The sequence below is a fragment of the Coregonus clupeaformis genome, chromosome 25 (assembly GCF_020615455.1).
Source record: "Coregonus clupeaformis isolate EN_2021a chromosome 25, ASM2061545v1, whole genome shotgun sequence".
Taxonomy (NCBI): Eukaryota; Metazoa; Chordata; class Actinopteri; order Salmoniformes; family Salmonidae; genus Coregonus; species Coregonus clupeaformis.
This window is the reverse complement of record NC_059216.1, coordinates 1,597,234-1,609,268: the sequence shown is the minus strand read 5'-3', so window position 1 is coordinate 1,609,268 and position 12,035 is coordinate 1,597,234. Positions and strand designations below refer to the sequence as shown.

The 12,035-nt window shown below is 44.0% G+C and overlaps 1 protein-coding gene across 1 annotated transcript in view; it reads right to left on the bottom strand.

Annotated features, from left to right (window-relative positions):
* Nucleotides 1-2,631: 2,631 nt before the first annotated feature.
* The window catches only part of LOC121567827 (cGMP-dependent 3',5'-cyclic phosphodiesterase-like), a 50,273-nt gene continuing 40,869 nt past the window's right edge, over nt 2,632-12,035 (bottom strand). Inside the window, exons 17-28 of the mRNA XM_045207460.1 lie at nt 10,256-10,333; nt 9,994-10,116; nt 8,810-8,880; nt 8,562-8,684; nt 6,683-6,770; nt 6,313-6,360; nt 6,110-6,184; nt 4,861-4,960; nt 4,459-4,571; nt 4,227-4,265; nt 3,990-4,096; nt 2,632-3,817 (exon numbers count right to left, since the gene is read on the bottom strand). Coding sequence (XP_045063395.1) covers nt 3,574-3,817; nt 3,990-4,096; nt 4,227-4,265; nt 4,459-4,571; nt 4,861-4,960; nt 6,110-6,184; nt 6,313-6,360; nt 6,683-6,770; nt 8,562-8,684; nt 8,810-8,880; nt 9,994-10,116; nt 10,256-10,333 — 1,209 coding nt within the window. The 3' untranslated portion in view covers nt 2,632-3,573. The remainder of the gene's footprint in view (nt 3,818-3,989; nt 4,097-4,226; nt 4,266-4,458; nt 4,572-4,860; nt 4,961-6,109; nt 6,185-6,312; nt 6,361-6,682; nt 6,771-8,561; nt 8,685-8,809; nt 8,881-9,993; nt 10,117-10,255; nt 10,334-12,035) is intronic.

Below are 12,035 nucleotides of genomic sequence, written 5' to 3'. Positions count from 1 at the left end.
GCTGCTTGACTAGCCTGTCCAGCTGTGCGGTTTTGCTGGTGCGCTCATCCAGGGCTTTATGCAGCTCCTCAAGCCTGTCATTCAGGGTTTCCATGTCTTCTATGGCGTTCCTCAGGCCTTTCACCAGGTTCTTCAGCTCAATGTTTACTTTATAAAGAACCTTGTTCGCCTTGGCTATCTCGTGGGCTTTCAGAAGCTCTGCGTTTTCCATAACATACAGGTCCTTGGTGTGTGTAAACTGTTCTATCAGGTCCACAACCGGCTCAGGCGACTGGTGCATCTCTGCCCCATCCATAGCGTCTCCCTGCGGGTGCCAAGAATCCTTGCTATCCTCGTGTCCATTGGTCAACAGCAGCACCTTGTCTTTGAATCATCCGGGGCGCAACCGTTCCGGCAGGCCTTTGATTTCATCTATCTGCCAGGAGGTCGCTGGCGGCGGACAAGTGTAGTAATGAGTTGCCCATCCTCGTCTTCTAACACATCGCCGCAGGTCTCGCGGATCTTGTCCACCAGGACGGAGGAGAGTCTTGACCAGTTAAGCGAGTGCTCAGACACCGTGGGCCGCAGGTCATGACCCGAGGTCCGTCACTGGTCACATGGGCGAGATTAGTTTTTTGAGCTGCATCCTGGTCAATATTCAGCTTTGTCAGTAAGTATCAGCATCTCAGTGTTTGATATCTGTAGTTGCATCAATATGCCACTAAATGCTCTGGTCCCTGATTTTATAGCCAGGTTCATTACGACGCTGTAAAGGCGGCCCTAATACCTCATAATGAAGCCTAGGTCTAACATTTACAGACATGTCAAGAGGACTTCCATCAAGCTGACTACTTCACCAAACAATAACAAATAAAAACAATGCCTAAATATGTTGAGATTGTATTTGTTTGTGTATGTATGCTGGTGTGTTAGTGTGTGTGTGTTGGTGTGTTATTGTGTGGTTGTGTTGGTGTGTTAGTGTGTGTGGTTGTGTAGCCAATACTGTATGATGGTATGGAACATGAAATTGAGCAGACACCAGCTCTCCTTTAACCAAATTTATTCCAAGAAAAAGTCATATTTTTTGTTCTCTTTCCAGAAGGTTCTACCTGCACTCTCTAGTAGCCTATCTATATATCATTTAGAGAACACACACAGAGACCACCACTGGTCTACACCTTCTACAACAAAAACAAAAGATTTCCTCAACTTCAGTCTTGTTTCAGTTGTCAGAATTAGTATCACTTTTATGTTGAAGTAGCATTTTGGTTTTATCCCTCTCTGTTTGCGCTGTAGCCCTACGGATTTTGGGCCCTTCAATAACACAATGAAAATGAGAGAACGAGATGATTCAACTACAACCACAGCAAATAACATGAAATAATTAAAATAGTCCTCATTGTAATAATAATTACATAGAATCAAGTAACACTTCATAAACTGTTATTTACAGCATTTATATATATATCCTATGCCATTACATCACAGGTAAGAATCCTGTGTTTCCATGGAGACTGGGATTGGCACATGATGGAGCCCTGACTCGCTGACATGAACACGCTAACGAAAACAGAGTTATGAGAGAAAACTGTCCAAAGTAATAATTTTAAGATCAGACTGTATTTACATCAGAGTTTCTGCATCATCATCAACATCATCATCATCAACACACATATTGCACATGAAGAAGGCAGATCTCGAATGGTAGGGAGGAAAACAACAACAACAACAGGGGAAAAGAGGAAGTTAATCTGTGTTCATCAGGGGTCGGAGGTCACAGACATACAGCACTAGAGAGAGGCTTCAGATCGCCAGCCTACCTGAATGTCATTAGAATAGTTAAAATCTGTACAACAACATGAAGTCACACACACAGACATCCTGAGGGCGAATCATCTACCAAATATATTAACTTACAGCATATGCAGTCCATTCATAAATTCACCTATACCCCACTCACCTAACAAATATATTCACCTGTACGCCCCAGTCGCCAAACCAATACCACCAGTTCATTCATCTAACAAATATATTCATTTATATGCCCTTCTTAAGAAATATATTGACATGTATGGCCTTAATTCTTCTACATATACAGTACGTAAGCCCTGACAAACACAAATGACGTGCTGAAGGTGAGTTGTTGCTCCGGCTTCACTGAGCAGTAGTTTCACACATTAGTTTAACATTTAGGTGACTGATTGATTGGAGTTGAATCGTAGTGTGTGTTAAACTCCTGAGACAGTGAACTCTCTCTCTCTCTCTCTCTCTCTCTCTAACAAACACTGATAACCACTGTCCAGCTCTTCATCAACACACTGGAGAAACTGTATGGCCTGTGTCTGTGTGTATCTATGGTCCAATATTATAAGCTCTGAGAAAGGCAGCATAGATGCACGGTAAGGCAGATCCGTACAACACACACTCACAGTCCACGCACGCACGCACGCACGTACGCGCACACACACACACACACACACACACACACACACACACACACATACACACACCGGTATGATGACACTGGATCATTTAAAGGGCTTCACTTGCACTCTATTAAATGTGTTTCAAGGGGATTTATATATATACAGTATATATATATATATATATATATATATATAATAATAATATATATATATATATATATATATAGAGAGAGAGAGAGAGAGAGAGAGAGCGCGAGAGAGAGAGAGAGAGAAACAAAAACCAAAAAAATAGGAATCTAGAGAATCTAGTCCGTTAGTGGCTCTTGTTATGAAGGTTGTAATGGTGGTTGTGGTGGTGTGTGGGTGTGTGCTAATGAGGGTAGCACTGACCAGTGATCATTGACTGTCAAACGGTCCCCATCTCCAAAAGAGTGAACTTACACTCACATTACCTGACACGGCAGATAGTTTTCCCTCAACAACCACTTGGCATCGTGTGGCCATGAATGGGCTCCATATATACTAACAGATACAATATTTGGCAAACTAGAGACTTACATGATGCCTAAGATATTAAAAATAAATCCAATAGTGGCTGAGAGAAAGGGAGAAACACACGAGATGTAGGCTACATACAGCATACATAAGCAGTTATGTGAGTGACATAGCAGCTGATCAGGGTGTGTGTGGGCTGGTGGGAGGGATTCGGATGATCGCAACAGCGTCAGATTCCTTAACTGTCCTTCGTACTGCACAACTTTCTGTTAACCGAGAAAGATATGTGTTATGACATGGGTCTTGACCTGTCAGGTGTCTGTGAGCCTGTGTCTAAAATAGAAACTCAGAAGAATAGGAATGGTGACCTCGTTGTGAAAACGATCATTTCCAGACACTCTGCTTTCCTCACAGGAGTTCAGTCACATTTATCATCTACAGGAATCGTCTGAATCGACTAGTCTGAATCGACTCCTCTGAAATTATTCTTCTGAATCGTCCCTCCTGCGTTCACTCCATCTTGCTCAGCATCCGAGATTGACAGCTGTCAGTCAAATGTCAAACTGTCTCAGCGTCCCGCCCTCTCCGCCTGAGGACATAAAAAGGGAATTGTTTCCTTATGTTTCTATTGGCCTAGAGATACCACTTGCTCCACTCCCATTGGTCGGTGTGGTCACTGGCCCCTCCCCCCATCATCCAGGCAACCGTTGAGGCAGTGGGTGTCATCGCAGTGGCTGTCATCCCCCAGTGCACCCTGGGATTGCAGCAGCTCATACTCTTCGTCCAGGAAGTCGAGGCTATTGTTGCTAGGCAACCCACGGACGGTGAACTTGTGGGAGACTTTGGTCCACTGCACTCGATTGGTCGCTACACGCTCATACAGCTCGGTTGCCCCTGGTAACAGCTCTGACAGCAGCCTATCAAGGGACAGGGGCGGGGGACACAACATTAGGTGGTGCAAGTGCTGTGGGCTGTTTTGTGATTGGGTCAGTAGTGATAAACGCTTTGTTGTGATTGGGTCAGTAGTGATAAACGCTGTGTTGTGATTGGGTCAGTAGTGATAAACGCTGTGTTGTGATTGGCTCTTACTTGTAGATGGGCATAGCGATGTGTTCCATGAAGCTGATCTGTAGCTCTGGGATGTAGGCCTTCTCTCTGTCCATCATCTCACTGGGACGGTTCCCCATAGCCTTCTCCTACACACACACACACACGGAAGTTACACACGTCAGATACACCCTCACACCCACCCCCCAACACACGCACACACACACACACACACACACACACACACACACATACACGAATACAGTGTAGCACACATACCAGATCCCCCTGGGAGAAGAACTCTTTATAGATCAGCTCCTGAATACACAGAGGAGATAAAGAGGTTTAGGGTCAAAGGTCAACTAGGGTCTGGGGTTAGGGTTGAACCGGGATGTGGACATGAAGCTAGGGTTAGTTTTTGGGTTTGGGTTAGGGTTGTGGTTGAGGCTAGGGTTAGGGTTAGTGTTAACTTTAGGGTTGAGGGTTAGGAGTAGACGTTAGGGTTCCTCACAGCGATCTTGCGGGTGGTCTTCCAGCCCTTGGTCTGGTCCGACAGGTCGCATGATGTCATCAGCAGGCACAGCAGCAGAGAACGGTGGGTCTGATTCTTGGGGTTGTAGCCAGCTAGCGCGCACACGCACACACACACACACACACACACACACACACACAGACAGACAGACAGACAGACACACAGACATACACGCACACACAGACAGACACACACAGACATACACACACACACACAGACAGACACACACACACACACATACAAACAGAAAGGGAGCGAGAATGGAAGACTATTATACTCACAAATACGCACACATACACACACACACACACACACACACACACACACACACACACACACACACACACACACACACACACACACACACACACACTGCCTTACCATCAGCCATCCTTTGCAGGTCGGGGAAGATGCGGAGATGGTGAGCCAGGTCAGTGGCCAGGATGATATCCCTCATCAGGTCCAACATCCTCTGGTAGTCCTGACAACCACACACACACGAGTTAACACAACACACGCACACACACACACACAACCTATAACAATCCTGGGTGTCCTGTTAACACACAACACACAACCGATAACAGTCCTGGGTGTCCTCACTGTAAAGGGGTTACCGTGAATTTGACAGTATCTCACAGGCAGCTCAGTGGCAAGTAGAATTCTGTATTTCATATTACAGTATACATACTGTAATCTAAATACAGTATCAAAGCAAGTACTGTGAAATGAAGTAAATGCTGCCGCAATCAGAATGAATAAATGAATGGATTAAATTAATTGTATTTCACAGTATTTTACTGTAATTACAAGGGAATGGTGCAAGCAGGTTGGCTGCTAGGTAAAATGTTTACACATTACAGTGTATTAATGAATATTTGGTGTTTTATATCACTTACACTTTTAGAGGCTTAAACAAAAGCTTCCAAACTGGCAGCGACTACAGTGGAAAACAGACCAAAAGGACATTGCAAAATGTTCACCCATTTCAGGTTTAAGACTTGCTGCCACTCCAATCTGTCCCCTATACAGTTTAAATTGATGGGGCACTATAAACAGATAGGAGTTCTCACTCAGGGGTGCAACAAATATAGCCTCTTACAAGGCACGCCTCCAAATATGTTAATGAGCCAGCAACAACAATACCATGCACCCACTAGGGGTCAAAGGTTTTTGGCGCTCCAAAGATACGGTACGGTACTGTATTCTGTGGGATGGAATGACAGTACCAATCGAAATACAGCAATTATTTCCCCACCCTCAACATTTTCCCACAATGCAGCATAATTTACAGTATGCTGCAGTAAAATGTTTCAGAGTATTTTACTGTTGATAATACCCAAAATTACCGTATAAATTAATTTTCCGTTACAGTGCTGTTAACACAACACACACACAACCCATAACAGTCCTGGGTGTCCTGTTAATACCACACACACACACACACACACACACACACACACACACACACACACACACACACACACACACACACACACACACACACACACACACACACACACGCACACACACACACACACACACACACACACACACACCCTATAAAAGTCCTGGGTGCCCTGGGTCAGGAGACAATCAGTGTGGGATCCCAGACTGGAGAGAAACTGACCTTTCTGGAGAACTTGTCGAAGATGTTGCAGCCGTGGGTGTTCAGAATGGCTATGGCTTGGGCAAAGTGGTGTCGCTGTGGAAACACACACAGGTTATTATGGGATAGGAGGTTGAAGGATGGCCACTAGGTGTCACTTAGTCCCAGAGATGAACATGTGCACGTGCGTGCGTGCGTGCGTGCGCACAAATGTTTGTGTTCACCTCCATCACAGAGCCCTCTGAGCTGTAGAGGGCAGCCAGGACAGATTGCTGTAGAGGAAGAAGACAGAACACGTTATTACATAGATAGACCACCTCTCAGTCTGCGCTCTATGTACACTGAAGTGAAGTGTACTAACTCTTGTCTAACCACAGTCAGTCTTTCCCTGAATTTTCCTACAGTGTGTTCGACAAGTGTTACCGGTGCTATACCTGTGTGTGTGTTTGGAGGGGTCTTATCAAGGCTGTGCCTACATATATGTGTGCATTTGAGAGTGTGTGTGTGTGTGTGTGTGTGCGTGTGTTGTGTTAACAGGATACCCAAGACTGTTATAGGTTGTGTGTGTGTGTGTGTGTGTTTGAGCAGTCTTACCGAGGCCACTTGAAAGGAGTTGTTAGTCCCACGGTGATCCAGGTCATGACACATACAGGAGACAAAGAGAGCAAAGATCTCTATATTCCTACAGAGAGAGCGGGCGGGGTAGGAGGTTAGTGTATAGGGTGCAGGGGTTTAAAGTATAGTGTGTATGGTTATAGGTCCCGTGTAGCTCAGTTGGTAGAGCATGGTGCTTGCAACGCCAGGGTTGTGGGTTCGTTTCCCACGGGGGGCCAGTATGAAAAAAAAAATGATGCACTCACTAACTGTAAGTCGCTCTGGATAAGAGCGTCTGCTAAATAACTAAAATGTAAATGTGGTATGTAGATTATAGGATAAAGGGTGCCAGGGTTTCTACTAGCTCGAGGTAGTTGGCCAGGCCCAGGTTCTTTCAGAGCAGGTAGGGTGTAGGGTGTAGTGTTAGGGTATATACTCCAGGGTTTAAGGGGTTTCTACTAACTCCTTTTTTCTTCTTCATCAATCTACACACAATATCCCATAATGACAAAGCGAAAACAGGTTTTTAGACATTTTTGCACATTTATAAAAAAAAAAAAACAGAAATACCTTATTTACGTAAGTATTCAGACCCTTTGCTATGAGACTCGAAATTGAGCTCAGGTGCATCCTGTTTCCATTGATCATCCTTGAGATTGGAGTCCAACTGTGGTAAATTCAATTGATTGGACATGATTTGGAAAGGCACACACCTGTCTATATAAGGTCCCACAGTTGACAGTGCATGTCAGAGCAAAAACCAAGCCATGAGGTCGAAGGAATTGTCCGTAGAGCTCCGAGACAGGATTGTGTCATGGCACAGATCTGGGGAAGGGTACCAAAAAATGTCTGCAGCGTTGAAAGTCCCCAAGAACACAGTGGCCTCCATCATTCTTAAATGGAAGAAGTTTGGAACCACCAAGACACTTCCTAGAGCTGGCCGCCCGGCCAAACTGAGCAATCGGGGGAGAAGGGCCTTGGTCAGGGAGGTGACCAAGAACCCGATGGTCACTCTGACAGAGCTCCAGAGTTCCTCTGTGGAGATGGAAGAACCTTCCAGAAGGACAACCATCTCTGCAGCACTCCACCATTCTGGCCTTTATGGTAGAGTGGCCAGACAGAAGCCACTCCTCAGTAAAAGGCACCTAAAGGACTGATGAAACCAAGATTGAACTCTTTGGCCTGAATGCCAAGCATCACGTCTGGAGGAAACCTGGCACCATCCCTACGGTGAAGCATGGTGGTGGCAGCATCATGCTGTGGGGATGTTTTTCAGTGGTAGGGACTGGGAGACTAGTCAGAATCGAGGGAAAGATGAACGGAGCAAAGTACCGAGAGATCCTTGATGAAAACCTGCTCCAGAGCGCTCAGGACCTCAGACTGGGGCGAAGGTTCACCTTCCAACAGGGCAACGACCCTAAGCACACAGCCAAGACAACGCAGGAGTGGCTTCCGGACAAGTCTCTGAATGTCCTTGAGTGGCCCAGCCAGAGCCCGGACTTGAACCCGATCGAACATCTCTGGCAGCGACGCTCCCCATCCAACCTGACAGAACTTGAGAGGATCTGCAGAGAAGAATGGGAGAAACTCCCCTAATAATGTGATATTTCCGTTTTTAATTTTTTATGTATTTGCAAACATTTCTAAAAACCCTTTTTTTTTGCTTTGTCATTATGGGGTATTGTGTGTAGATTGATGAGGAGGATAAAACAATTTAATCCATTTTAGAATAAGGCTGTAACGTAACAAAATGTGGAAAAAGTCAAGGGGTCTGAATACTTTCCGAATGCACTGTAATTGCGGACCCCTGGTGTAGGGTGTAGTATGTAGGGTTAGGGTGTAGGGTGTAGTATGTAGGGTTTAAGGGGTTTCTACTAACTCGAGGTAATTGGCCAGGCCCAGGTTCTTGTAGAGCAGATAACAGAAGTGAGAGACTGAGAAGGCGTGAGTCCAGTTGTGATAGGGAGGATCTCTGTAACCCTTCTTCACCATCAGACAGAACCTGCAAGCATGACAACCACACAATCAATCACCATAACAACCACTTCATCACCATAGCAACCATATCATAAACAGACAGTGATTGGACAGAGAGAAAGAGAGAGAGAGAGAGAGAGAGGGCGGTACCTGGCCAGAGTGTGCAGGTCAATCTTATAGGTGTTGATAAAGCCCATGTCCTCAAACATACTCAGGATACCCTGGAGACACAGGAGAGACAGAGATTAGACACAGTACAGCAGGAACAACAAGACTGTTTGCAGTGTGCCTGAATATTGTTATTGGTTACTGCATTGTTGGGGTTAGAGCTGCAGGAAATGAATTCACTATGCTTGTGCATGTACTTGTGCACATAAAAACTTGAATCTGAAATTGAAACTATACATCTCTATGGAAACTATACATCTCTATGGATACTATACCTCTCTATGGATACTATACATCTCTATGGATACTATACATATCTATGGATACTATACATCTCTATGGATACTATACATCTCTATGGATACTATACATATCTATGGATACTATACATCTCTATGGATACTATACCTCTCTATGGATACTATACATCTCTATGGATACTATACATCTCTATGGATACTATACATATCTATGGATACTATACATCTCTATGGATACTATACCTCTCTATGGATACTATACATCTCTATGGATACTATACATCTCTATGGATACTATACATCTCTATGGATACTATACCTCTCTATGGATACTATACATCTCTATGGATACTATACATCTCTATGGATACTATACATCTCTATGGATACTATACATATCTATGGATACTATACATCTCTATGGATACTATACATCTCTATGGATACTATACATCTCTATGGATACTATACATCTCTATGTATACTATACATCTCTATGGATACTATATCTCTCTATGGATAATAAACATCTCTATGGATACTATACATCTCTATGGATAATATACATCTCTATGGATACTATACATCTCTATGTATACTATACATCTCTATGGATACTATACATCTCTATGTATACTATACATCTCTATGCATACTATACATCTCTATGGATGTGCATGGAAACACACCACAGGAGGTTGGTGTCAGTTTAATTGGGGAGGACTGGCTTGTGATAATGGCTGGAGTGGAATCAGGGGAATGGTATCAAATACATCAAACACATGGTTTGATGCCATTCCATTCGCTCCGTTTCAGCCATTATTATGAGCCGTCCACCCCTCAGCATTTTCCACTGAAACACACACATACGTACATGCACACTCTTCATCTGTCTGCCTGTCTTACCATGGGTGTGTTGTCGTCAGGTAGTGAGCGGGGTGTGTATGTGAACTCAGCGAATAAGGGATGAATCTCATCCACTGGCTCCAGCCCAGTTACCAACAGCTGGGCCACTTCCTGCTCTGATACCTACACACACACACAGACACACAGACACACAGACACAACACACACACACACACACACACACACACACACACACACACACGCATTACTACTGCACTGGATGTGTGTGTGTGTGTTGGGGGGGTTAGTGTGTGTGCTTTACCTTCATGTGGTACATCATCATCTCATTGGCCAGGTGGGATCTGAACTGAGCCTCATGGACCTTCTTATAAAGAAGAGACTGAATACAGACAGGAGAGACGAGTCAGTCAACCACATTATTATACAGGAGAGACCAGTCAGTCAACCACATTATTATACAGGAGAGACCAGTCAGTCAACCTCAATCACATTATTATACAGGAGAGACCAGTCAGTCAACCACATTATTATACAGGAGAGACCAGTTAGTCAACCACATTATTATACAGGAAAGACCAGTCAGTCAACCACATTATTATACAGGAGAGACCAGTCAGTCAACCACAATCACATTATTATACAGGAGAGACCAGTCAGTCAACCACATTATTATACAGGAGAGACCAGTTAGTCAACCACATTATTATACAGGAAAGACCAGTCAGTCAACCACATTATTATACAGGAGAGACCAGTCAGTCAACCACAATCACATTATTATACAGGAGAGACCAGTCAGTCAACCACATTATTATAAAGGTGAGACCATTAAGTCAACCACATTATTATACAGGAGAGACCAGTCAGTGAGCCGCAATCACATTATTATACAGGAGAAACCAGTCAGTCAACCACATTATTATACAGGAGAGAGCGGTCAGTCAATCACAACCACATTATTATACAGGGGAGACCAGTTAGTCAACCACAACCACATTATTATACAGAAGAGACCAGTTAGTCAACCACATTATTATACAGGGAGAGACCAGTTAGTCAACCACAATCACATTATTATACAGGAGAGACCAGTCAGTCAACCACATTATTATACAGGATAGACTAGTTAGTCAACCACATTATTATACAGGAGAGACCGGTCAGTCAACCACATTAGTATACAGGAGAGAGCGGTCAGTCAATCACAACCACATTATTATACAGGAGAGACCAGTCAGTCAACCACAACCACATTATTATACAGAAGAGACCAGTCAGTCAACCACAGCCACATTCATATACAGGAGAGACCAGTCAATCAACCACAACCACATTATTATACAGGAGAGACCAGTCAGTCAACCACAACCACATTATTATACAGGAAAGGCAAGTCAGTCAACCACAACCACATTATTATACGAGAGACCAGTTAGTCAACCACAACCACATTCTTATACAGAAGAGACCAGTCAGTCAACCACAACCACATTATTATACAGGAGAGACCAGTCAGTCAACCACAACCACATTATTATACAGAAGTGACCAGTCAGTCAACCACAACCACATTCATATACAGGAGAGACCAGTCAATCAACCACAACCACATTATTATACAGGAGAGACCAGTCAATCAACCACAACCACATTATTGTACAGGAGAGACCAGTTAGTCAACCACAACCACATTCATATACAGGAGAGACCAGTCAGTCAACCACAACCACATTATTATACAGAAGAGACCAGTCAGTCAACCACAACCACATTCATATACAGGAGAGACCAGTCAGTCAACCACAACCACATTATTGTACAGGAGTGACCAGTCAGTCAACCACAAACCACATTATTATACAGGTGAGACCAGTCAGTCAACCACATTATTATACAGGAGAGACCAGTCAGTCAACCACAATCACATTATATACAGGGAGAGACCGGTTAGTCAACCACAACACCATTATTATACATAAGAGACCAGTCAGTCAACCAAAACCACATTATTATACAGGAGAGACAGGTCAGGAAACCTCAACCACATTATTATACAGGAGAGACCAGTCAGTCAACCACAA